The following is a 27,699-nucleotide window of genomic DNA, read 5'->3' as shown; positions in this document are numbered from 1 at the left end:
TACACACACTTTTAACTACGTAAATTAACAACTATCTTCAGAAAGAAAAAATATATAGCTCAATTTTCAATTCACTTAGGCTTAATTCAAATCTCTCGCCCTAAATATGTGGTTGTATTAAGAACTTTCAAAACATATTCATCCATCCCCTTATCCTCTCAATGCCTACCGCCTAAAATAACGACGCCCACACACTCACCAAAACTCCCTCTTTTCCCAGTTGCTTGCGATGCCACTGCTTCACACTCTTTCCATCATCCCACCTCCCTCTCCCTCCTCCTCCTCCTACTCTATCGCCACCTTAAACCCTAATCCCCATCCTCCCTCCCACTTCATCAAGTTCCGTACATCCTACCGCGAAAACCTCCGGTACCTCAAAACCCTGCGCATCATCTCCCCCGAAACCAGCCCCAAAAAGCTCCCCCTCCCCGACGCCACCGACCAAATCCTCGCCACCGTAGGTTTCCTCAAGTCGAAGGGCTTTACGGACCCCGACTTCCCAAGACTGGCCTTCCTCTCCCCTAAGCTCTTCTCCCCCTCCCTCGACCCAACTGACATTGCCCCCGTCTTTGATTTCCTCGCTTCTGATCTCTCCGCTGACCCTGCGTTTTCCTGCGGCCTCATCCTTCGCTGCCCCGACCTCCTATTTGCGGATGTCGAGTTCTGCCTCCGCCCCACACTGTATTATCTTGAACAGTTGGGGATTGACAAGCCCAAGTCACCGTCGAATCTGAATGCACATTTGCTGAACACTAGGGTGGAAAAGCTCAAGAAGAAGATGAGGTTCTTGAGGAGTTTAGGGTTTTCGCACGAGGAGGCGGCCAATGTGTGCGCGAGGCTGCCTGCGATTTTCGGGTACAGTGTGGAGGATAACTTGCGGCCCAAGTGTGAATATTTGGTGAAGGATATGGGAAGGAGTGTGGAGGAGTTGAAGAAGTTTCCGCAGTATTTTGGATTCAGTTTGGAGAAAAGAATTGTCCCCAGGCATTTGCATTTGAAAGAAAGGAATGTCGAGATTCCGTTGAATAGGATGCTATTGTGGAGTGACCAAAAGTTTTATACAAAATGGAAATAATCAAATCGATGAATGGTATGCAAGTCATTTTGTTCAAAGATTTTAGTAGAAACATAAGTTTTACCAATTTAATTTTTCTTCCGTATGCGAGTAGAGAGAGACATAAGGGTACAGAAACCGTCTACGCATATCGACCGTGGATTTCTTCGAGAAATTTGTTGGAATAAGTAGCCCAACGGCTTGCTATTCAGAAAATCATAATTTGTACGGTTAATGCAGAACATCGAGGGGAAAACAATCCCCGGAGGACAGCCTGCATATCACTCGTTACCGTGACCGTAATTGTATAAGAACGGATCACAAATTGGAAACTCAGAACACACGCTTCAGAAGACGAATTAGAGATATAAGAATTGCCAACCATTGTCTGTAATGAAAAATTAGGCACTGTATAAATGGTTCACTCGCTTCGAGTGCATTTCCATCGACAATCTTGAATGGTACAATTGACACCGTAGTGACACATTTCTCATTCATACACTGCGATTAAAGTCAGTTATAAGTACGAGAAAAGTTTGACAGCTTGTCGTCGTAACACCCAACCAGGGTGTTCCTCAATCGTTGGATACTATTTTCGAACCAGAATCATTGTATCCTTTTTCACACGTCAAAATGATGCATATATTTGGAATCATGTGCAATTGCATGTCTCCACAAAATTGCACGGCTACTGCAGTCCAATATTGAGAATCACTTCGACAGGTAAATCACCGGTTCCAAATCCTATCAAGAGTAATCAAAAGATAGCAAGAGAGGGAAGAATTAGCAAACTGCAAGATCAACATAGCCACACATTCCAGCGTAGTTGAAATGTCGCAAACAATTTGACAGCTGAGGATAGTAATTTACCAAGGATTCAGAGAGCGAGCTCTATTTTGTTAAAAGTTCAATGTCCGCTCCAACTTCAGCAATCTTGGTTTCTTTGGAAGCCTTTGCTAGTTTAGCAATGTTTTCAACATCGAAGTCAATAGCTATCTTTTTCACAAAGCCCTCAAGCATCTGTTTTAGACAAGTCGTAAAACAACATAATGAGCATCACTGATCAGACCAAATATAACCACTAAGGGGCGATTTCTGACAGAGTAAAATGATTCAAGAAAGTAGTCAAGACAGCTATATGAGACTCACATGTACAAGAAAAGTGAAACAGCGGTCCACCCAAGTAAAACACTCAAAAACTATGAAAGCATGCGAAACAAAGACCCAAACAAGAAGAAAAACATCCAGGAAACAAGCAGAACAAAAAACAACCAAGGAAACATGAAAACTAAGAGATGGCTGATCATGGAAAACATTTTAAGACTATTAGAAAAAAAATTTGTAAATTTATTAGGTGAAGAATATATTATCCTTGCCTAACATAAGTTTTGTTGCCCTACCCAATAACACCCAATAACAATATGTAAATGTATTCTTCCTTTACTGTGTATTTAACTATCTACCTGAATTTTGGAAATTGCTTAAGGACAAAACATCAAGTCATAAAAGTTTTAAAATACATTCGAAGTTGTAGCATGGAAGATGATGGCCCTCTTTTTTACGTTCTGTATTATGGTGTGGAGCAGGTTTCTTCCAAGAACTGTTACACCTTCCTGACGTTTTAGTGGGGATCAGCAAACAAGGCGGCTATTACAGTATTACTCCTCTACACTGTATTTAAACTACATCGTTGTACGGGAACAAAAGGATTGTTAACATTAGAGCAGAGAAGAAGATGGTTTGCTTGTCAATTTGACATAGGTGATCTACCTAGCCATCTCCTTTTGTATTTTCTGATTCATTCATATTACATTTTGTTAATACAACTCTCCATGTACAATAGGACAATTGCTTGACTTTTTGTAATAATTTTTACTTTCAAAAGAGTTTTCTTGAGATTTCAAAATTGTGAAACTTGCTAAAAACGTGAACAGCATTCTAATGAACATGAAAAGTAAGTACCATACCCAAGCCATGAACTGGCCCATTGTACCACATGTATGATAAAAGTTACAAAATAGCACACACTCTAGAAAAGAAAAGATATTATATTGAAAGAGGATAGGGCACCATTGAACCAAGATATATGAAAGACCATGAAAACACACAAAAAAACGCCCTTGGGGGAAAACGAAAAATAAGAAAGAAAGCAATATATGCCAACTTATTTTCAAGAAAAGCAAGTACTAGCATTAAATGGTTATGAGTTCTCAACACATACCAGTGATCCAATGGCAACTAAAGCCCGAAATTTTGCATCAGCGTCTAGATTTTCTTCTTCTGCAATCTGCCCAAAAAAAAAAAAAAAAAAATCACTTTCATGATTCACAACATTTTAGAAATTCTCTATAGGATAGAAAGATAATCTAGTCCACCTCGAAAAAAACAGGGGGCCTCTTACATCCAAGTTCAACTTTTGAGGATGGGACTTGAATAAATAAGCAAATAATTGCAGAAGAAGAAAGGGCAAGTAATAAGATGATGTATTATACCTGAAGTGCTGAAGAAAGAACCTGGGATTGACCTTCTTGATCCTTCTTTTCGGTTAACAAAACAGCATAACTATCAATCCCAAAGGAAAAACTCAATCAATTAAAAAAGAGTATTATATACCAAGTGTGGAGCACATTATGTAACAAACATCAAATTTTCCATTTTGGTTGGCTTTGCAATCTTTGTTCATCCTATTCAGTGGAACTATCACAAATTTGGAGAAAGAAAGATAGGGGGTGGAAGGACAAGTTGTTTCATGTATCATTACTAATTCGACATACATTGATTTTGCATTGTCCATGCATAACCTATTATGCATATATCATATATGACAGGCAGACAATATAACTTTCAACCTCCCTTTAAGTTTCTTCTTTACATGCATAACAAGTTAAAAAGTTGAACACACAGGTGTACAAAGATGAAAATGTCGGTATTGGTGGAAATATTGGTAGAATGTTGATAGCTAATATTGATTTAAAATTATTGAAAAGACGAAATTTATTTTAAAATATAGAAATTCAAAATGAAAGTTTAGGAAATGCTAAACAAGTAACTATAAACTATGCATCATTTCTTATTATGAGAAACTAAAAACTTATCAATTAAACAAGTTTGATATAGCATAAATATGAATCAGGATATACTTGGATAAAAATACTGTGCGCCACTGACACATAGGACCTTCAAACTTCAAGTCTAAAGCGTAAACACTTCTTACTTTCATTTACATAAGCATTCTAATGGGTATCTTTAACCGAAAACAAAAACTCAAATTCTAAATTGCAATCTTTTTTTTTTTTTTTTTCACTTTATAACTATGTGCCCATACTAGCAGGCTAGTATTCCTACTACCAAGTTTAATTCAAGGTGGGTGTGTGTGTTTCTGTTCGAAAGTCCATTAAACTAAAGTGGAAAAACATGTTCAACAAAAGCAGAAAATATCCTAAAAGTAACATGTTAGTGACATCATTAAGACATCGGTACACAAAGAGAATGACAATATCTTAATGGTTCTCACTGACACGGTGACACCAAACCCACCAGTTCTCACCGACACCAAAACCAACAAAATCCAAATTACATATCACTATGATGTCCGTGTCACCAATTCTTCATTGTTGATAAAATAAAAAATGAAATTTCAGCACGTCAATATTTATAAAAACCAAGCCCTAAAGCACATTTATAAATTAAGTGAAAGCTACAAAGCCTCAAATTTATTCAAATGCTGTTTATAATTAGAATGCTAATATGCTACAGAAACAATTTCCCCGCAGAAATAAATCCAAAAGGAAGGAAAAGGAAAACAAGGTCAACCATGCATTATGATCACAGTTTTACTTGAAACAGATTACATATGCAGGGAACAGTAAACTTACTTGAGAATCAAGGTTGCATATGATAACTGCAAATTCTTATTTGGAGATGAATAACAACTTGAATACACATCTAGAATCTGCAAGGCGATTCAACAAATCAAATTACTAAATCATGATATCCAGAATCCAAGATGCACTAACCATGAAAGGCAGTGTACCACTTGCCATAACAGTCATTATTCAAGTACAAAAACACATCTTTTTAGTTGTTCAATACATATTCACACAACCAGCCAATGCATCTATATTAATGATTCATTCAAGCAAGTGATTGAATCACACTCAATCTAATGATTCCTGCAACAATCAAAGGATAGATATCCTTAACAGAAAATACTCATCATAAAAATAAAATAGAAAGAATGCAATAAACATTTAATTTACAACTTTACATGTTATATAACCGCCGAATCATTAACAAAGAACTACATTTGTACAAGTAATCATGCAAGGTGGAAACGGATCTGCAAATGTGACTGGGAAAGAACCCTTTAGCCTCTCAAAAACCATAATGGTCACACGAACAATCCTGAAGGAAGGCTAACCTCAGTCCGATGCTTTTGTAACCAATTGTAGTAGCACGAATTCTTGAAAAGATTGGTCACTGCACGAACACTTGTTAAGAGATTAGCAGGAAGTGGCGGATTTGTTGCAACTTTTCTGATCAACTCCATTAGTAAATCTGGTTAGACAACAAAAGGTAAGAAATAGAGATAAAAGTTGAAAAGGACAGCAACAATGAGAAGCATGACATTTGCAACATTGTTAATGTTTTTCTTATACCATATGTAGCATGCATTTCAAGATATCAACTTGAGCATGTTCCTAGAATATCAGCCCTCATCAACCCGTCTTTAATTTTTTGGTCTTTCGACAGGTTTTATTGTTATGTATTTTTATAGTTCACGATAAAAAATGAAGTACTTATCTATTTAAGATAAGAAGAAACGACTGCACAAGATAAAAGTACAGCATTGGATATTTGTAGCACGAGTACCATTTTCAGCTTCAAGATGCTGGAGAAGCCGAGTTGCCCCATCAGGGTGCAGAACAATCATCCTCAAAATATCAATAACTGCAGATATAAAATAACAAATATACTTGAGTTGGCAAAATTATTTATGAAATACAAGGTGTCCACACAATAAAACTACACACCCATAGACTTCCGATGTAACAATGGACGAGCATTCAACAATTCACATTAAAACAAAGCTTACTGATTTTGTACTAAGAAAATATAATGACTCTTTTTGCCATACCTATGAAAAATGAGATGTTATGAGCAGTCGTGTTATGCATAAATGGCCCCAATCCCAACGCAGGAATTTTACCTTTTCAAAATGAAAAATCAACTATACACACTTATACTCAGATAATTCATGTCCCTTTCTCTACCATTTTTCATTTTTTTTTTAACCTGTAGCCATCAATCATAAAGCTAAGAATCCACTTCAGCTACATCTAAAAAAAATGAGGTAACCTGCAAGCTGGCAAGGTTCAGTATAATGCCTAAGACACAAAAGGTTCAGTTATAATGCCTAAGACACAATCAGCCACGATAAATCAGCCACAAGCCAATTCAAATAGTTGAATCCATTAGAGATTGCATAGTCATTAGATAGCATGAACCATCCAGTTATTAACTTGAGTTCATTCTTAAACATTGATTTTTTTTAGTGTCAACTTGTAACCCGAACAGATGGAATAAATGTGCTCCAAGACCTCTAAAAGATGAACAGAGCTATACACAGAATTCCTCAAAAGTTCGCACACTAACCTGGAAATAACATTGCAACCGGCCATGATTTTAGCAATCTCAGCAACAAAGCAATGTCAACTTCGGCAAATTTACTAGAATGATAATGTGATGTGTCCTTCAATATTTTAACTATAGCACCCAACCTGGAAATCTCAACCTCATTTAAAGACGAGTTCTTCTTGTCCTTCAAGAATTTACCAAAGGATCCATTATTCAGGAAAACATCCTATGGTTAATAGAAAAAAAAGAGACACAATTCTAAAACAGAAAAAGAAAACAACTTGTACCTAGCTGCTCCTCAGGTTTGGCTAACAAGCTTGGAATTTAAAAATATAAATAAATATAAAGATATAAATAAAATAATAAAAATATTATTTTGGAGTCATTCAAAACCCTATCATGTACAATGAAAGGAATAGGAAAAAAAAAATCAAAATAACTCCAAATTAATACTTCTATTAGTTTGTTGAAAAATAATGAAAATAACTCTAAGTTGGAGTTATTTTCATATTTTCGAATTAATATTAATTTGGAGTTATTTTCAAATACTTCATATAAACTAATAAAAATACTTAAAACAAGTTTTGATGGAATACAATTTCTGCTACATGTACAATAACAATGCAAATAAATGTCAGAAAACAGTGATCATAGAAGTAGGAACCTCAATAGTTTCTATGAAAAATATAATTGTTATATCAGTATCACCCAGGTACAAAAAATTCACTCCTTTCTATCACTGAAGAAATAACCAGACCCATAGAGCAGGTCTGGAAATTAGTTATCACAAACACATGACCAGGACACAGTGGAATTAAACAAACTAAACAAGGTGCAAAATGCTAATTAGAATGAACACATATAATTGAGTGGTCAAACCCAAAGAAAAATTCAAATTTAACGAGTGTAGCAAGCCTGTGTATTTAACAATGCATCATCTCCAAACTTTGTGATTTGTGTTTCAGTAAATATCAGATAACTCCCTATATGTATCACCATACAACTAGAAATGAAGCAATGGGTAGCTTACAATTATCTGTTAAATATGAGGACGTTTCAACAATGACAAAGAATCATAATGGTAAAGGTTGGCAAAAACTTATCAAAAGGACTGCCGGGATTTATTTTCAGTTGATTGATATCAAGTTATAATGCTACTATCTACAACAATATGCCAATTTCTAAAAAATGAAAATAATTTGAAAAACAAATGAAACTTTCAGGCATGCAAAACAACAAACCTGGTCAGAGAGTAAATTACTGTTGAACTCTGTAATCTTCTTTAGGATCCCATCAAACTGGGCGATGTCAAAAACGAGCATTCCTTTCTGAAACAATAAAAGCCCCATCCAGGCGAAAAATGAGATTGAAATAATGATTTCAGTGTAGAACTGTGACTACCGGTATTTGCGTCTAAGAATAAAGCATTCCCAAAGATGACTAGACTTAGTTGCAGTAAGTTTTTACCCCAACTACTAGGGAACAGCTATGGAAACATTAAGCCCATAAGCAATCTAATGATAGTGCACAACCTCAGTTTTTTTATTTTTCCCTTATTTGAAGGAAAATAACAAACAATAAAAAACATTTGGCCTAAGCTATAACTACATTGTCAGACAAATTATCAACATCTAATACATGCTCAGCTTTTAAAACCCAGTTATTAAGTGGGGTTTCCAGATCGTACAAAATAATCAAATTGTGCGCATTAGTTCACACACAGAACACTCAATATAATAAATCATCGATAAGTTCAAAATACTCACTCAACTGGGCCTTAGCTTCAACCACATGGATGTGCCAATGGGTCTCATATCGACCCTGGTCTTTATCTAAAACACTATTTTAGAAGTACTGAAGCTAAGAACCTTCACTATTGAGCTAAGTATATAGTACATGGATAAAACATATAACTTCAATGTGATCAGCCAATACTTTTTGCATTAACTCACAGTGCATTGCAATCTAATAGATACATCCCAAAAGTTTAGCACAATCTGAAAGATCCTACCTTAGGAATATGTTTGAAAGTAGGTTTTGCAGAAGCTGTTACAATAAGAAAAACAAAAAAAATTAAATAACTGTTATTGGCAAATTTATAGTAAAGATAAAAAAATATGGCATACTTATTCAATTAAAGAAAATAAAAAAGGCAAAAAGATACACACCAGACTTGTTTGAAGATTGTCCAGGTACATAAGCACTTGCTGAAATAATGAAAAGATAAACAAGTAGTTATAATCAAGTGAAAACTGGAAAGCAAACAAGGAGACTATATCACATGAATCACCAACCTATAAAGGTTAGATGGCCACAACAGAATACTTACACCCAGTGTAGGGATCACGAAATGATGGATCAAGGGTGAAATTAGTTTGTCCGGTATTTTGGAGGATGAAGGCAACAACTTGTTCTCGGTAGGAAAGAGGAAGGTTCTCCCTCAGAAGCCACTTGTCAGCAGTATCATATGGATTATCTGAAACATTAGCAACTCAGTGTCACATTCTTGCAACAATGTCTTCAAGTCACACCAACTACAACTAAGGGCTAGAAGAGGACTGATACCTGATCGATTGTAAGGCAGCTTACGAATAGGCTCTCCATCTCCAATGTCGACATCAAATACTGAAGAACAAGAAAGTGTTCATAAATTTTAAAATGTCTACGCACAGAAGAAAAATCAGATCAAACATTGACACAGATGTAAGATCCAGACCATAATCATATTCGTTTCCATCAAGAACAGGACGCTTCATGCCGTCATCTGGCCCATCGACAACCTCGCCAATCTGAATTGAAAGAAGTAACAGATGAAGGGTCCCAACTTTTCAAGAATTATACACAAAAATCAGCACCATGAAACATTTAGCTAGCTCTTGTTTCAGTTCTTTATTTAGGAAGCACATTTGTATGACCTTGATGTACTGTGAACCCAGTATGAGGATTAATACTTTAGAAGGTAAATTGTATTAAAGGACTAGACAAAAATTAATCCATAAAAAAGATTATCCCTCAACCTATAAATCTCTGAAACACAAAGGTATGTCTCTGTTACGGACCACAATGAGACCAACAGGGGTTCAAAACTACTCGTATCATTTTTTATTGTTTTGACTGCAAACAATTATGCAGGCATTGCCTAATTCAACAGCTCAAAAAATGTAAATCCCTAGAACTAATCCTAAACATAAATGATGGTATGAAAGCATTAAAGTTCAAGATCACTGCGTCAATCATATGTTGAATAAGGGGCGAAAGTACAAAACTACTCGTATCATTTTTTTTATTGTTTAGACTGCAAACAATTATGCAGGCATTACCTAATTCAACAGCTCAAAAAATGTAAATCCCTAGAACTAATCCTAAACTTAAATGATGATATGAAAGCATTAAAGTTCAAGATCATTGCATCATCAATCATATGTTGAATAAGTGGCGAAAGTACAAATACACCCATAAATCAGAGGCCTAGCCTGATGAATGGCATAGGCAAATTGGATAATAAATGTGCAAGTCCCAAATCTTTTTACACTGAAACCATACATCTTGACCCTCAAATTAGCCCCCAAAGCAAAAGGTATGGAACCTAAACGTGATTGATACACTAATATAACTACTATCAGTCGTATGTCCTAAAATCCAACATCTGCAAAGCACAAACACTTGAACCATTTCAAAACTCTACGTGTCTGCAGTCCAAAGCATAGAATTTTTTTTTTTCCCACAGGAATGTTGTTCATATAAATTCTTTCAAAACACACTTATTTTCTTTTAAAAGAGCTGCTGTTAAGTAAGACGATGGTGCACCTGCAATGAAAACATGATTGCAAGGATTTGAAAAGGAGGGAGTCCACAAGGCAGGCCTAATAACTAGCCAAACCACCTGTACAAGCAATCCAACCCAACTGTTTTAATCTACGTGGATTGACATATTTCCTCTTGCTGTCAATTTTAACAGCAGCGTCTTTTTATTTTTATTAAACCATAAAACACCCATGCTGCTTCTTTGCCATTGGTTTCATCTTGAATAATGATCCATGTTTCCCCTGGTGTATGATTTTCGCAGATGATAAAGTGTTGATAGATGAAATGCAGGAGGGAGTAAATGTGAAGCTTAACCTTTGGCTGGAAGTGTTGGAATCTAAAGGTCTTCGCCTAAATAGGTCAAAGACTGAGTATGTGGAGTGCAAGTTCAGTGGGAATGAGGTCCAAATGAGATAAGGGTGAGGGTTGGAGATAGGAAGTACCAAAGAGTGAACGATTTCGTTTTCTTGGATCTATCTTGCAAAAGAATGAAGAATTGGATGGAGATCTCAATAATAGAATACAAGTTTGATGGCTGAAGTGGAAGAGTGCATTGGGTGTGTTGTCCAACCGTCATATGCCACTAAAGCTCAAGGGAAAATTTTATAGGATGGCAATAAGGGAAGCAATGCTTTATGGCATAGAATCTTGGGCGTTCAAGCATCAACAAAAAAAATGAATGTAACAGAGATGAGAATGCCTCATTGGATGTGTGGGCAAACAAGAAAGTACAAAATTAAGAACGAGAATATATGAGGTAAAGTAGGTATGGCCGCAATTGAAGATAAGATGAGAGAAAATCGGTTAAGGCAGTTTGGACATGTGAACCGCAGAACTTCAGATGCTCCAATTAGAAAATGCGATAATGAAACAAAAGCAAATGGGAAACGGGGTAGGGAAAGACCTAGGAAGACTTGGAAAGAGACTTTAAAAAAAAGACATGGAGTACTTGGAGCTAACTAAAGACTTAGTGCAAAAACGAGCACAATGGCGTTCTAGGATTCATACATATAGAAATTGCGCTGACCCCACTTAGTGGGACAAGGCTTTGTTGTTGTTGTCAAATTGCCACGTAAGCTATTACATTTTATTTGATATCCTAAATTTGACATTTCCATTGAAGGTGATCTATGGATATTAATTTGAAAAAGTGAATTACCTTATCCCACTTCTGTTCTCTCATATTCCATGCATATGCCACACCATTGTCCCCCTCTCTGATAACTTTTGTCTGGCCATTACTGGTTCCTGATGACAATACCAGACAACATTATTTGATGTGAGATTTATACTTGTCAAAAGAATACAACAATCACATAATCTTAGCAACTTAGTGGAAGATCTCACTAGCAGATGCTGCACAAATCACATAAAAAAGTATAACATGATATAAGTAAAAAAGACTTGTCTTTCTCAAATTGAATAATTGTTCAAAAATTGAAACTAGAGACCTGAAAAATTAAACAATATACATGCTTGTAGTACCAAAATGACAAGGAGAACGCTAAAATCCAATAGAGGAGTAAAATTGAAATCGCACCTGGAATCTGTAAGGCTTCTAGTCCAGGTAATTCTTCCAGTTTCAATCCTCCGACCCTCTTCCTAAGAGAAACAAGTTATTGCATAAATACAAGTAAAAAAGGTGAAGAAGATGACACAAATAGTAACCAAGAAATGATGTCTTAAATCACAAAGAAATAGATACTGACAAAATTTAGAGCATCTAATGCAAACCAATAGGCTTGGTGGTCAGGATCTAGATGTTTTATATTGTGGCATGAAGGCTTCGAATACCCAATGTACGATTTTATATTCTCAAAGATACCCTGCAATAGACTTCTGTAAAGGAAAGGGGAAAACAAGAACTAAATACTAGAGGGAGGGTAAGAGATCACTAGAATACAACATATGCCTATCAAGTAAACATTACAAAAGGATTTATATTATTATAAGAGATTATAGTCAATCTAATTCTGGAACATTGTGCAGACAGACAGATGGGTCAAGTCCATATTATTAGGCATAGCAGGTTCATAGCTGCTACATGACATACAGGAAACCAGAAGATGGCCACACCTGCTAATTTTGTGCTGAGAAAGTTGGGAGAAATATGACTCCACTTCTAGGGCGTCTGCAATTTTATCCTGATTTATGGTCCAGATGCGTACAACTCCATCAGAACATGCTGTCACAATATCCCCATTTTCCAAGAATTTTGCATCCCAAACACAGCCAGGATGCTCTATGCTCTGCATGCAAACTCCATCTGTAAAACACAGTACTTCCACTTAAATTACAATTCAGGCCATAATCGACCACTTCTACCTGAACTTAAGACTATAAAACTGATGCTTATGCCCTCAGATTTTGAAATTGCTAATTAACATTCTGATGCTTTCTACAAAGCAAATTTCACCGGCAAACATAAAGAAAAGAAAAAAAAGTCCAATGTCCAAGAATCCTTGGAGTAAGGTCTTTGAATCTTTCTTTTTTATTCCCCACAACCAAGCACCAAGCAAGAATTTTTTTGATAGAATTATTAGGTTAAAAAATTAATCACATTCGTAATTTTGATGCAATTGTTTTCCAAGTAACGAGAACGCCTGGGAAAACAGGAAAATTACAAAGCAAGATGGACAAGGAGTCCATCAGGAACCAAACACAAGAAAAACAAAGAAAAGCCACTAGACCCATATGTTTTTTTGCAATAAAGTCCTTCCATCCACAAAAGAGTATAAATGGGTCAAAAAAACCACAAAAAATTGCTGCAATTTCTTCAAAGTAAGAATTGGATTAAATATGTATTCCTCATGTATGAATAGCAAGCTGGGAATTAACTAACACAACTGATCAACAGCCTGCCTGTGAGTGACTTCAATTTCATACACCGTACAAGAGCAGGCAAAAAGCACACCAGAATTTGCATGACAGAACAAATAAAAATTATAAGTGAAAAATAAAAAAAGTAGCATAAAAATCAGCAGCAGTTACCCTTCCATATCTTTGCATAACAATCTTCGCTGCTACTGACTATTAGTCCAGACACATGTGAATCAACAGAATAGACAATTGAAGTATGACCAACCATCTCCATTAAAACTTCACCAGTTAGAGCCCATAACCTGATGGAACTGCAGCATGCCAAAAACAAAAGGTATAGTTATAGAGACCTTCAATCCAAACAGACACCTTCGTTTTTGTTTGTTTGTCTTTTTCTTTTTGGGTGGGTGATGGATTGAACGAGAGAAACAAGGAAATTAAGACACCAACTAGCATATCCGAGTAGAAACAATGGAGCATTTATTATTTAATAAGTTTACAAACGGGACATTTTCTAGTAACACTTGGAAATTTGACAACATAAATTTAAATTCAATATTAGCCAAAAAGGGAGACTTGCTCAGACTCACGGTTAGTAAAATAATAATGTGGTAGAAAATTGTCTTATAATGGGCGCATTTAAGCAATATAAGTCAAAATATTCAACATGTTCCCAATATTTTAATAATTGTCAAAATTTTCAAAAGCAAGAGACATTGTGACTACATACTCTATGAGTGCTCATGTATGTGTCTTTCAATACGTGAATGGGTAGTGCTATCCCCACATCCATTTTACTTCTCACACACCTATCTTAATTTCCAGCCGTCAAATCAAATGAATCGAAGAAGATCCATAGTTAAAAATTAACAAGGTTGTGTAGGAGGTAAAATTGGGTGTGCGAATAGCACTACCCCTTGTGAATATATCTTCATAATACTACAGGACCACGTTACACTCTAAGCAGTAATTAGCATTAATTGTAGAATAAGCATCTTTTTTTTATTTGTCGTACGTCAAGACAGAATTAGAATCCAATCATTCATTTTCTCTGTGCTAGAGTAGTTAACAAGCTCCTAGTTATAGTGTCTGACAATTGATTTTTAAACATGATTTCTGTATGCACATTAAGCAGCTTTTGGATGTTTTATTTTCATTTTGAATGCACATTAAGTTATTCTCTACTCATTCCCTACCGACACTAAGACATGGCTTCAGAATTATGTTCATTTTAAAGGAACCAACTAGATTCAATATAAGCACAAACAAATGCAAAATCAAGCTCACCCATCATGTGAAGCAGAAAGAATTCCCAATTCGGACATCACTGCCAAGCCTCTTACAGTGTCTGCAAAATGTGTTAGTACATACATACATACCATAAGTAACTGCAAACATTCTGTGCAAGTCCTTTTTCTAAATAGGGCATTCCTATGCATTTTATTTATGTTACAAAAGAAAAAAACTTAAAGCCAAAAGACATTCTGTGAAAGTGAGGACCCAGGATTGCGAGTTATCTTCAAATCAAATCATCTTCATGGCAACTTATATCCACATGTTATCTTTCTAGCTCTAGTTTAGTATCCTATTCATGGAAATCACAAAGCATGGTAAAACAGTCTCTTCGTTCTTCAGTAAGCCACAACGTCTAATACTCCCAAACACTATCACATTTCTTCAGGGCCTACAAAATCCAAATGACCTAATAAAATTAACATAGGAAAACGTATTACCTGAATGCCCAACAAAAGTGTGAGTGCATGTACTTCCCCTCCAAAGTTTTAAAGTAGTATCACTTGAACCTAGATAGAGAAACAGAATAAACACCATTCCAAGAAAAAGATAAATGCATTTGAATACCGACTGTGATGAAAATAATCATGTGTGGATTTCCCATAAATTTAGGGACCAAAGTAGAAATGTAAACAGGGCATAAAAATCAAATAATAGGGACTGGGAACTTCCATGGCATGTTGTGTCTTATATTGTTTGCGTAATAGAAATGACATTGTAGTGTCCACTAGCTGTCTAGAATCCCAAAAGTAACATGGTTCCCATTCATTATGACCAACTCAAAGTCTTGAATGAATTAAAATGCTAATAGGGCACATAATTGACTGCAGCCAACTTTCAAAGTTATCACAGCTAAGAGGCCAGGAACTCTCATCCAATGAAATTTTGATCCTACCTACATGTATCACATAGCATATATATCAACTACACACAACGCCTAAACATGAAATGTGCCACTTACAAGCCCCAAAAGCTACTCATCCAACATGCATCACATGTTGCGGTCACCTAAGCCCAGCTGGCTTAGCAAAGCCCCCTAAACCACAATGTCACCTATCCAACCACTGTTGCAGAGTCTTCTGACTGGCTCAGCTGGGCCAAACAATTGACAGTTCACTAATATGTTTCTAGTTTCTACTCACTTTATTTTTATTGTTGTTTTGTTTTGGGGGGGGGTGGGCGGCGGGGTGTTGTTTTGGGTGTGTGGAGGTGGAGGAGTACAAGATAGAGACATCACTTGCAACAAGTTAATAACCATACCTGTGACAAGCTCGCCCGAAGGAAGCTTTATAACTGCTTGGATGGCTGCCTTATGAGCCTCCCAAGACTCTACCAACTGCCCATTCCTCCATCGCCTTAAGGTACTGCAGAAAAAGACGGCAGAAGAAATTTAACATCACAGTTTCAGCGTGGTATCTCCAAACCAACTTATTTCACAATAATTTGCTCATTGGCGAAATGAATATAGCGCAAAGATCAAATCTTTGACCACATCATGCGTCAACAAACAACAACGAAAGTTAATGGTACAACATGCAAAAGTTCATCCAACGTATCCAGCAAACTTGGAATAGGGTAAAAACCAAAAACTCACGAGTCAACAGAAGATGAGACAATGTCCCCATTATCCAAAGCGATGCCTGTGACCTGCAACTGATGGCCCTTAAGAGTTTGCACCTTCTCCCCAGTCCTCAAATCCCACACCAGCACCATTGTATCCATCCCGCCGGACACAATTCCACCATTAGGGTATTGCTCATTGGGTGAAATCCACACCACTGGGCCCACAAAACTGGTGTGGCCGAGCAGAATCTTCGACTCCGAGTACCTCCGTTCATCAGAAGGGTCCAAGGACCAGAACCTAACAGTTCGATCACGCGACGAGGTGGCTATACCCGCATTGCCACACACAGAAATCCCACGAACCTAAATCCAAACTCATTGTTCATCATCAATCACCAAATTTCAAGTACAGAAAAAACCCAAATTTTAGTTCAAATCCTTCCGGGTAATAAACAGTACAAAATTATCGAAATTGATTGTAGATTCAGTAAATTGTGTGAAAAAATGAAAAGGGTTTGATGGGTGAGAGATCTTACGTCGTCTTCGTGGCCGCGGAGTTGGCAGCGCAATTGGTATTCTTTGAAATCGATGTCCATTAGAGCGAGAGAGTGAGTTTTTGGGAGTGATCGGAAAAGAAAAGGGTTCTAGTTCGATGAATTTGAGAAGACGAAGAGTTGTGGGGGGTCTTAGGAGTTGAGAAGAAATTACATATAATTGTTTGGGTGCGAGAGCATCACGAATGAGCTTGTTCTCCAAGTTATTGATACTAGATTTGTCAGGCAATTTTTAACCCATTTTATTTGGTATCGAAGATAGCGGTGGGTTTGGTTCCGTTCGGTTCGGTTTTTTGCCAAAACCGGAAATCGAATCGAAATTACTGTTCGGTTCGGTTCGATTCGGTTTTCTCTCGGTTTGTGTTCGGTTCGGTTTTTCTCAGTTCGGTTTCGGCCCGGTTCGGTTTTTTTTTTTTTTTTTTTTTCCTTCTCTCTTCCAAGTAGCTAAAAACAATTGTATGAAACCAACTTGCAACCATTTTGTAATAAGTCCCATTTCAACATAATCGTCAAAATAAGCATTCCAAAATTTCTAATATAATCATTCAAAGACAATGAAATAATCATTCAAATTTCTAATATAATCATCCAAATTTCGAATATAATCATTCAAACATAATCGTCAAAGACAATGAAAATAAACATTCAATTCAAAGTTCAATTATAATCAAGTGTTCCAAAGTCCAAAGTTAAATAAACATCAAAGTTCAAAGCTTCCAAAACTCTTCTTATGCCTTAATGGTATGAGAGTGATCCACCAACTTTTTCAATGATAATTTGCTTGCTAATGCTTGGGTGGCTTAGGGGGCAACATATCAACTTTTTTTGAACTTCCACTTCCATTTCTACATACAAATAATAAAAGAAAAGATATTAATTAAAATATTATTTAAAATAATCTAACAAAACCAAATGCAATAAATAAAATTACCTTTCTCAACTTCTTCACAAAACTCCATCTCCTCAATGGTTGGCTCATGGTGTAATGCAACATGAATGGACCTAAGCCAATTTTGAGTACATATCAAAGCCTCCACCATTTTTGGACTTAAAGAATTACGATATGGATCAATTATCCGTCCACTTGTACTAAAGGAGGATTCCGAAGCAATGGTTGATACGGGAATAGCTAAGATCTCTCTTGCAACACGTGCCAAAATAGGGTACTTAGAAACCCCATTCACTCTCCACCAATTCAATACATCAAAGTTCTCCTCTTCTTCTCCTTCATTAGGATCGGAAAGATACTTGTCAACATCATTATGCACAACCCGGGCTCTCTTTGCTTTTCTCATTTCACTTTTTTCTTTCAACTTTCTTTCTATTTCGGTCATGCTTGATGAAGAGTCTCCACTTGTCGTTTGAGAACTACCACCACCACTTATACTTTGTTGTGTACTCAAAGACATATTTTCATGAATCTTGTAAAGATCAATCAATAAGTCCTTCACCCCATTTGTGGCACTTTCAACCTTTTCTTCATCCTCACCAAATTGTATCTCAAAATAATCAACAACTTTATCTAATTTGTGGCGAGGATCAAGCACAAGTGCTATAAAAAGATATTGATTCATGTCCTTAAGTGAATCCCAATACTTGTCATATTTTTCTTGCATCAACTTGGAGATCATAGACAAAAGTTCATCATCTTTGTTTTCATGCAAGAGACTTTTGATCTTAAACAAATCACCAAAAGTAGTATGAACGGTTGGAGTATTAGAACAACATACTTTTAAAGTGACTTCATAAAAAGGTCTCAAAAAGATTGCAAATATCCCTGCCTCACTCCAATCATCCATCGAAGGTGGCCCCTCCCTCATATTATCATGATTGTCTTTAACAAAGTACGGAAGGTAATGACCATCATCTACTTTTAATCTATCAAAAGCCATCTTGAACTTTAAAGCCGATTCCAACATTAAAAATGTGGAATTCCACCTAGTAGGGACATCCAAAATCACAAGCCCTTTGCTCTCTATTCTCACTTTCTCAACACACTTTTTAAAGCTTTCCAACCTTTGAGGGGAAGATCTTACGTACCTAACTGCATTACGAATGCTTTGTATAGTCGTATTCAACAATTTTATCCCATCATTCACAACCAAATTGAGGATATGAGCAACACACCTCATATGCAAATATTTTCCATCATGCAAGAGTGCATTAGGAATCCCCCACCCACTTATTTGGTGCACCAAGTCCCTTAAACCGGAATCATTTGCGGAAGCATTGTCAACCGTAATGGTTAACACCTTCTCTATACCCCACTCCACTAAACACTCCTCCAAAAGTTTAGCGATGGATTCTCCTTTATGATTTGGAATAACACAAAAATTCAAAATCTTTTTATATAACATCCAATCATCATCAATAAAATGGGCGGTGAGAACCATATAATTGGTTTGTTGAATAGAAGTCCATGTGTCGGTTGTTAGACACACCCTAAATGTCTTCAATTGACTCTTCAATTTATCCTTTTCGGAATAAAACAAGCTAAGTACATCCTTAGCAATTGTCTTACGACTAGGCACTCTCCACATAGGACAGGCTTGCATGCAAAAACAGCGAAAACTTTCTCCTTCAACAAAAGTAAGAGGCAACTCATCTATAATTATCATCTCAACACAAGCCTTAGTTACTTCTTGTTGAGAAAAACCTATAGCTTCCAACTTATCTTTCGTGCCGGCAAAGGTTAAGATCTTTTGCCTATTTGCGGCAAATATTTCCTTATTAGGACCGTAGCTTCTACATCTTGCTATATGGTTTCTTAAATTAGTTGTACCATTTTTATCTGGGTCGGCCATATATGATTGAGCGCAATACTTGCACAACCCCTTAACTCTACCACCCTCAATTTTTCTTTCAAAGTGCTCCCAAACTTTAGACCTTTCATGACATTTTAATGATTCCAAAAGAGCTTCTTCTTTACTTACTTGGTCACTTTGGTCACCTTCTTTTGGAGTTGCATCGACGGGATTTCCGGATCCACCAAGAGAACTAGGAGTTTGTCGAGGTGCCACCATGGTGTTTTGAGACGGAGTTGATTCACCAATGTCCATCTAAAATAAGAGAATCATACAATTAATTTTTCAAATAAGAGATTCATTACAATTAATGAATTAATTATTAAACACAAGGGCAAAAGTAATAGAAAGATATGACTACTTACTTCCGATGGTATACTCGAAGATGAGTTTGTTTGATCATAAGGGCTATTTGATTTTGATCTCATTGAGTTTGAACTTGAGCTTGAGGCCCTTGAGACCTTTGACGCCTTTGCGTTCATCTAATTCACACAAAACAATAAGAGGATAGTAGTTAGTACTACAAACTTATACAAAAGTAAATGTTAATCAAAACTGGCAAGCACATTATTATATCTTGAGAAGATGCAATTTCTGGTGTGACAAGGTTAGATCTGTCTAAAAGCAACTCTGTCAAATATATGCTGCATGGATAGCTTCGATTCCAAGTCACAACCTCACTAGTTGACGGATGACGGAATGAAATGTTTATTGTTGTTTGGTAACACTTTTGTCTATTCATTTTTATGCGATTCATTGTTTATGTATACAGGTTCTGATTAATCTCAAGTTATTGGGATCAATTGGCCTTTTTTTTCCTGTTATTCTAGCGGTAGTCCACGTTAAAATAAGGCTTATTTTTAGCCAAGCCTACTAATTAGGCAGTGTTAAATCCTAGCTCATGCATAATTGGACAATAAAAGCGATAGTATTATGAAATTGAATCCTCCTAAATTCGAACTCAAACAAACAATCCAAGGGTGTTCAATTGAAAATCAAATCAAAGTGCTTTTCATTCAATTAGCCAGGTGTATCTCATTACTTGATCTTTTTCTTGCTTTTTGATACATAGACATGCTAATATGCCAATACATGAACTTAACCAGGAATGATGTAAATCCTTCCTATTTTCCACGGGATATGCATATTAGAGAGGTACATTTTATAACCGACTTGATGCAATTGATACCATAAAATAATAACAAACTGCCTTGTTCAGTCGTCAGCCTTTTTGCCACCAACTACACTATTAGATGAGCTATCTTGTACACTACGAGAAGAAGAACATCTACTTGACGAACTGCCTTCTCTGTGTTCCAACCTCGCTGACTTTTTAGATTTTCTTCGTACTGATGACAAATCCTACAAAACAATGAAGTTAGGTAAATGAGGACTGCCATTCCCAAAAATGTAAAATGAAACCAACAAGGTCCATCGTAATTGCGTTAAAATGATTGGATCTTTTCAAGCAAAATTAGGGTATGTTTTCATAATTTCAAGCAATTGGATCTTTTCCCTCTTTGTTCTTTGGATTAAAATTTCACCAAAATTCAATACAATCATGTATTTTAAAAAAATGGAAGAAAAACCCTAATTTTAAACAAATTGAATGAAGACATGAATTGGGGGAAACAGATGGGTTTCAATCGAAGTTTTCAAACAAGAAATAAGAATGGTCACAGTGAATTTTTGAAGCAAGAAACAGAGAATTTTTGAAGCAAGAAACAGAGAAACAAGAAATAAGAATTGGGGGAAACAGAGAATTTTTGAAGCACCTGAGTCACTAACCTTTTGCTATGAGTGAGAATGGTCACCACCGCTGGCGCTAGCTGGGAATGAGAATGGTCACAGTGACTCAGCGAGAGCTTGAGAGAGGATGAATTGGGAATGAGAATGGTCACAGTGAGCTTGAGCCTTGAGAGAGAGAATGAGATTGACAGAGTCTAAGAGAGAGATGAGGCTGAGAGAGGATGAAGAAGACCGAGAGCGGAGAGACTGAGAGTGAGAGCCTTGGGAAAACAGGCGAGGCGGGCGAGACCGAGAGCAGAGAGACTGAGAGCGGATGAAGAAGACCCTAGGTTTTAGGTTAAACTTACACTCGAGGTAAACGGTGGCGTTTTAGAATTAGGATTGTTAGCATAAAACGACGTCGTTTTGAATACTTCGGTTCGGTTCGGTTCGGTTTCCGAACCCCAGAAACCAAAACCGAACCAGACATTATTCGGTTCGGTTCGATTCAACCTATTCGGTTCGATTTTTTTTTTTTCGGTTTTTTCAGCCTCGGTTCGGTTTTCGGTCCGGTTTTTTTCGGTTTTCGGTTTTTCCAACCCACCCCTAATCGAACACTCTTCCCCTTTTTCCTAATTTTATTTTGTTTTTATTTGAAATTTTTAGAGGAATACACTTTGTTAATTTTTATCTATTTATCTTCTTTGATTCATTTGATGTGACAGTGAGAATTAAGATAGGTGTGTAAGAAGTAAAAATTAGTGTGTAGATAGCATTACCTTTTAAAAGTAGGAACTAAGCCAGATTTTTTTATGGATCTTGGAAATAGATATTTTTAATTTCAATTTAAAAAGTTTTGGAAAATGATTAATTCATTTCGTAATTAAAATTTAGGATTTCATAAATTTGTGCCAAATTTATAACTTTTGGAATTGGACTAAAAATTATGGGAGTTGTATGGTTTCATCTATACTAAGGGAGTTGTAATTAAGAAAATAAAATCATATTTGAGTATATTGTATAACAAATAACAAATGAAACATATCTGGAATTAATAAGTACATAATCAAATGTATGTAATAGAGTTAGGCAAATTTCGAAATTTTTCAGGTCGACTTCGGAATTTCAAATGTATTCATTATCTAATTCTTTTCGAAAATTGAAATTTCAGTTTCATATTGAATTGGATAGAATATTTTGGAATTTCTTGAATTGAAATCTGATATTCCTTTCCAAGTTGCACCCAAGTTGAAACTATACAATGCATGAAAATTGCACATATGTTTTCATCAATGTGGTTATGTCTAATATTTTTTTTTAAGAATTTATGTGGGATTGTTATTAGAAGAGCTAAGAGGTTGTTTGATAATACTTTATAGAACAATTTTTGTTTACAGGAGTGTAAAATGTGTTTATTATGTTGTTTTTAAATAACAAAGTCACAAAATGAATTGTGTTTTCCAAGAATAGAATCCAAAAGAAAAAAAAAAAAAAAACAAAGATACTTATAAAGATAATTAGTGTTCAACTATTTTTCATCATCAAAACCAACACATCAACCATCATTGTCACCACCACTCCTATCACCACCATCGTCACCACTATCTTCATCACCATCACCATAGCCACCCCTCCCACCAAGGCTGGCCCAGGCCTAGTGCCAACAAAACGCCTGTCTAGGGGCCAAAATTGACAAGGACGCCAAATAAAAGTTTCCAAATATTTAGGTATTAAAAAAAAATTATTTTGTCCAAAGTCCAGAATAGACGCTATAGTGGAACGGCCCATGTTTTGGGGCATAAAAATAAAAAAAAATTAACAGAAGGGGGACACTCGTCCCCCAATTAACCTTTACACATTTGAAACGTTCCCCAATCTCCACCCCGTTGCCCTGCCTTCTGCCTTCTTTCTATTCTTTCTCCCATTGGATACAAGTGCAGCATTCAACTCCTAAAATTTCAAAATTTCATTACAAGATTCCCATTGGCTGCAACTACAAGCTGCTGCACTATAGCTTCCAAAGCCACTAAGGCACATCCCACAAGTCCTTTTTAATGACCATCACCAACCCTTTTGAGTTTTGAGACAATCCTTTTTTTTTTATAATTTAATATGAAATTTTCCAAGTGACATAGAATTATAGCGTAATATGGGTATCGATTATTGATATGAATCATATAATTAGTGATTATAGAATTATTGTTTATTGATGAATTGAATTCTTGATTATTGATTAATTGAATTATTGATTCCATTCCAAACCAAAATTTTTTCTTCAATTTTATCAATTTTAATAATATGTTTAGTGTTTTTTTTATAATATCTAATATATGTTGGAATGATAATTTTAATTGAAAATTTTTGTTATATTGTGTGTAGGATGTGAAATCCCGTCATCGGATTTCACTATTTAAAATTACGTATTTCGTATTCTTTGTTTCGACGCGTTTATAATTACGATGTATAGTTTTTTTTTTCCAATAAGTAAAAGAACAAAAACACCCTTAATGAACTAAACAGACTTTTCGAGGACGTATCTAATTCCTATATGTTTTGTCACTTTTATTTACATATTTGGATAGAGCTCGACCTCATGAGTGTGTAGGCAGAAACTGTTCGCGAAAGGGAGCTATAACGAATGAGATATAAACGAACAAAGACTGGGGCGAAATGGTCATTTGGCCATTATCTGGAATGAGATATAAACGAATGAGGGAAAGGAGAGAAGGGGAAGGCTAGCCAACCCAAGTCACTTCTCGACCCATTACACCCGCATGACCCGACTAGGTCCCTGCATGAATTTCCGACGTGAAATTGTCAATTTTTCTGGTGAAATTCATCTAACCACCACCTAGAATCAACTCCACAACTCTTCTTCTTGCATTTACACTCAAAATCTGATGAGTTTTGGCTCTAGTTTTGCGAAGAACGGCGTCAGTGGCGTATAGGGTCCCATGGCGGTGATCCGCCATTCCTGAAGCCAATTCCATCTACCACCACCACCAATAGACTCCCCCAAAGCCCATGCATTGGTTAGGGCGTCAGAGTTCATTTTGGCGTTGAATTAAGAGCATCCATTTCTAGGGTTTTCGACGGATTGAGGCAATTTTCAAGTATTTTCATGCCGAATTGGACTTCAGCCCAGGTATGAAAGTCGTTTCTCTCATTGAGCTCCATTTTCTTGTGAAATTTGGTAATTTTTAGAGTTAGTCGAAAAACTGCGTTTCCGTTCACCAGAAACCGCCACCTACAGTGGCGCGAGGCCAATGGGTTGACGATGACTTTTTTAAGTTAAATTGGATGTCTTGATTTCAAATTTGATATTCGCTTGATGTGATTTGATTGTTTGAACCTATTTTCATTATGGTACGCCACTTGATCATTATATGAATCAACGATCCGACCGTTGGATCTTCACCAAACTTTAATGTGCTATAGTACATAATATTTAAGGACATTAGAAACTTACAAATCAGGAATTGGACATATGGATATGGATGAATTGAATTTTTAAGTTTGTAAAACTAATATTTGTGATATGGTTAGTGAGTGACTTTAATATATGTGATATGGTTATTACCCTATTTTCGTATTTAGTATTCTTTGTGGATATGACTTGGTTTTATAAATGTGATTTTTAATGTTTAGCCACCAATTTATTATTATGAAATGTGATTTGATTTGTGTATTGGGAATATTTGTGAAATGTGATTTGAAATAAATGTTGAATTGTTTGTAAAATGTGAGGCCAGTAGTGGACCATTAACCCAGTGTCATGGGGGTTTGTTTGTTTCAATATTATTTCATTTCTCGCTTCGTTGACCCATTCTAAATTTAGTACTTGTACTTTGTTTCATCTTGTTAAGCCTTTGTAAATTGAGCACTTGATTCATGTTTTGTTACTTCGAGTCGTTGTTATGTTCCTTGGACTTTCACTCGGTTCCGTTGAGTGGTCTGGAATCCCTCGTGCTTCGCGATGTCGTTGTGTGGTCTGGAATAGTATCCTGCCTTGGATTTCATTGAGTGGTTCAATATCCATTGTACACTGCGATTCCATTAAGTGGTCCGGAATCGTATCCACTCAGGTTCCGTTGAGAGATCCGGAATCCCTTTTACTTCGCGATTTCTGTTGAGTGATCCGAAATTGTATCCTGATCTGAACTTCGTTGAGTGGTCTGAAATCCCGCTTGGTATTTTGGTTTCATTGAGTGGTCCGGAACTCGATGTTGTTGGATTTTGTTGAGCGGTCAGAAATCAAATTCTTTAGAGATTTAGGCTTCAGCAGAACTGTGTCGCTCTAGCCCTGCATTTTGGTGTATTGTATATGTTATTGATTGATGTGATTGTTGAATGGTGTTGGAAAGCACATGTGTGTGTGTGAAATGCATGACGACAACTCTTGTTTGGCTTATGGTTGATGTGTAGTATAGTACTCTATGTTTTCAACTAGAAAGTGTTTTGCGAAAAGTTCAAAGTTTAACAAATGGTGAACTACGAATGGCTTGATCCGGTCGGAGGGTACATAGGCAGTTTAACAAAGAGGTTAGATGTAGCCATAGAATAAATGAAAAATTACTACGCAATTCAAATCTTGAGTTTTGTTTTATCCATATCCCTGAGGCGAGGTATGTTTGATATATAAGTACTTGGTGACGTCACGTGTCGATCCTGGATGTACGTCAGGATCGGGGCGTGACAACTTTTAGTGGTATCAGAGCTTCGGTATTAGATCTAAGTACCTTTACGTGTGAACGTTAATAATTGTTTCATGGAATTGGTATTGTCTTTGATGACATGGCTATGTTTATGATTATTTTTGTGTGGTGAATTGAAGTTCGGAACTGTCAAACTTGAGGTTAGCTTAATCTGACAATAAATGAAGTGTGAACACCATTTAGTGTTTCGTTCTCAGTGGAATTATCGAAGTGTTGAGTAGGTAGGGATGACAATGGAAATTTCGAGGATTAAATTTTTATAAGGGGGAAAGGATGTAAAATCCCGTCCTCGAATTTCATTATTTAAAATTACGTATTTCGTATTCTTAGTTTCGACACGTTTATAATTATGGCATATATTTTTTTATAAGTAAAAGGATGAAAATGCCCTTAATGAACTAAATGGACTTTTCGAGGACGTATTTAATTCCTATATGTTTTGTCACTTTTATTTACATATTTGGATAAAGCTCGACCTCACGAGTGCGTAGGCGAAAACCGTTCATCAAACAAAGCTATAACAAATGAGAGATAAACGAGAAAAGATAAGGGTAAAATGGTCATTTGACCATTATCTAGAAGGCTCCAGATTTGCTATAGCACTGATTTGGTGCCATGTGTATAACTAGGACTGAGAGATGAGGAGAGAAATGAAGGAAAAGATGGAGAGACGGGCCAATCATGGGGGAGAAATAAGGGAAATAAGAGAAAGGGAAAGTCAGCCAACCTATGTCACTTCTCAACCCATTACACATGTGTGACTCGACCCCGTCCTTGCATGAATTTTCGACGTGAAATCGTCACTTTTTCTGGTGAAATGCGTCGAACCACCACCTAGAACCAACTTCACGACCCTCCTTCCTACATTTACAATCAAACCCGACCAGTTTTGGCTCTAGTTTTGTGAAGAACGGCATCGGTGGCGCCGAGGGTCCCATAGCGGCGATCCGCCATTCCTGAAGCCAATTCCATCGACCACCACCACTAATAGACTTCCCTCAACCTGAGGAACAAAGTCTATGCATTGGTTGGGGCGTCGGAGTTCGTTTTGGTGTTGAATCAAGAGTATCCATTTCTAGGGTTTCCGACGGATCGAGGCATTTTTCAGGTATTTCTTGGCCAAATTGAACTTCGGCCTAGGCATGAAAGTTATTCCTCTCATTGAGCTCTATTTTTCTGTAAAATTTGGTAATTTTTAGAGTTAGTCAGAAAATTGGGTTTCCGTTTGCCAGAAATCGCCACCTGTGGTGGCGCGTGGTTTGTGGGCTAACGATGCATTTTTAAGTTAAATTAGATGTCTTGATTTCAGATTCAATATCCGCTTGATGTAATTTGATTGTTTAAACCTATTTTCATTATGTTAAGCCACATGATCATTATATTAATTGACGACCAAACCCGTTGGATCATCGCCAAACTTCATTGTGTTATAGTACGTAATATTTGAGGACAACAAAAACTTATGAATCAGGAATCTGACATACGGATTTTGATGACTTGAATTTTTAAGTTTGTAAAACTAATTGTTGATTGCCACCTAATTCTAGCAATTGGCAGAGATCCGACCGTTAGATCGTTCCAAAATTTTAGGATATGGTTCTAGAAGATAAATGAGACTCTTGGGAAATTACGAGTCAAAAATCCATGGTCGGATATTCCGGATCGATTTACGTAGGGTTGTGGACCTTACCGTTGACTGAGAGTTGACTTTTGGTCAACATGTCTAG

The 27,699-nt window shown here is 36.4% G+C and overlaps 3 protein-coding genes across 3 annotated transcripts; 1 reads left to right on the top strand and 2 right to left on the bottom strand.

Annotated features, from left to right (window-relative positions):
- Window positions 1-147: 147 nt before the first annotated feature.
- LOC137727447 (Mitochondrial transcription termination factor family protein) lies at window positions 148-1,499 on the top strand. The gene has a single exon (XM_068466307.2). The coding sequence runs from the start codon at window positions 230-232 to the stop codon at window positions 1,073-1,075; it is 846 nt and encodes a 281-aa protein (XP_068322408.2). The 5' UTR covers window positions 148-229; the 3' UTR covers window positions 1,076-1,499.
- LOC137728050 (transducin family protein / WD-40 repeat family protein) lies at window positions 1,405-16,997 on the bottom strand. Its single transcript, XM_068466927.2, has 23 exons — window positions 16,708-16,997; window positions 16,203-16,534; window positions 15,869-15,972; window positions 15,049-15,117; window positions 14,603-14,663; window positions 13,487-13,626; window positions 12,572-12,761; window positions 12,036-12,097; window positions 11,655-11,743; window positions 9,408-9,480; window positions 9,257-9,316; window positions 9,021-9,167; window positions 8,860-8,898; window positions 8,703-8,737; window positions 7,933-8,019; window positions 6,710-6,875; window positions 5,927-6,004; window positions 5,475-5,611; window positions 4,930-5,006; window positions 3,547-3,616; window positions 3,276-3,341; window positions 1,925-2,074; window positions 1,405-1,798 (listed from the first exon to the last, which is right to left on the bottom strand). Exons 1-22 carry the CDS (start codon window positions 16,765-16,767, stop codon window positions 1,946-1,948), a joined length of 2,271 nt encoding a protein of 756 aa, XP_068323028.2. The 5' UTR covers window positions 16,768-16,997; the 3' UTR covers window positions 1,405-1,798; window positions 1,925-1,945.
- Window positions 16,998-17,460: 463 nt separating this feature from the next.
- On the bottom strand, window positions 17,461-26,926 carry LOC148693460 (zinc finger BED domain-containing protein RICESLEEPER 1-like). The gene is made up of 4 exons (XM_088678022.1): window positions 26,852-26,926; window positions 19,895-20,011; window positions 17,657-19,784; window positions 17,461-17,570 (listed from the first exon to the last, which is right to left on the bottom strand). The coding sequence occupies exons 1-4, from the start codon at window positions 26,924-26,926 to the stop codon at window positions 17,461-17,463; spliced, it is 2,430 nt and encodes an 809-aa protein (XP_088534148.1).
- Window positions 26,927-27,699: the final 773 nt, after the last annotated feature.

This window comes from Pyrus communis, chromosome 10, assembly GCF_041283825.1.
Source record: "Pyrus communis isolate YQ-2024b chromosome 10, ASM4128382v1, whole genome shotgun sequence".
Lineage (NCBI taxonomy): Eukaryota > Viridiplantae > Streptophyta > Magnoliopsida > Rosales > Rosaceae > Pyrus > Pyrus communis.
This window is presented reverse-complemented; position numbering and strand designations above follow the sequence as displayed.

Coding starts and splice junctions, on each gene's coding strand:
- LOC137727447 (XM_068466307.2), top strand. CDS start 230: ATGCCACTGCTTCACACTCTTTCCATCATCCCACCTCCCTCTCCCTCC.
- LOC137728050 (XM_068466927.2), bottom strand. CDS start 16,767: ATGGACATCGATTTCAAAGAATACCAATTGCGCTGCCAACTCCGCGGC. Junction 8,899..9,020: donor TCGTGATCCCTACACTGGGT/GTAAGTATTCTG, acceptor TCATTATTTCAG/CAAGTGCTTATGTACCTGGA. Junction 3,617..4,929: donor TATGCAACCTTGATTCTCAA/GTAAGTTTACTG, acceptor TGGGATTGATAG/TTATGCTGTTTTGTTAACCG.
- LOC148693460 (XM_088678022.1), bottom strand. CDS start 26,926: ATGGCGGATCGCCGCTATGGGACCCTCGGCGCCACCGATGCCGTTCTT. Junction 20,012..26,851: donor CTAGAGCCAAAACTGGTCGG/GTTTGATTGTAA, acceptor TGTGTGAATTAG/ATGAACGCAAAGGCGTCAAA. Junction 19,785..19,894: donor CTTCGAGTATACCATCGGAA/GTAAGTAGTCAT, acceptor CTCTTATTTTAG/ATGGACATTGGTGAATCAAC.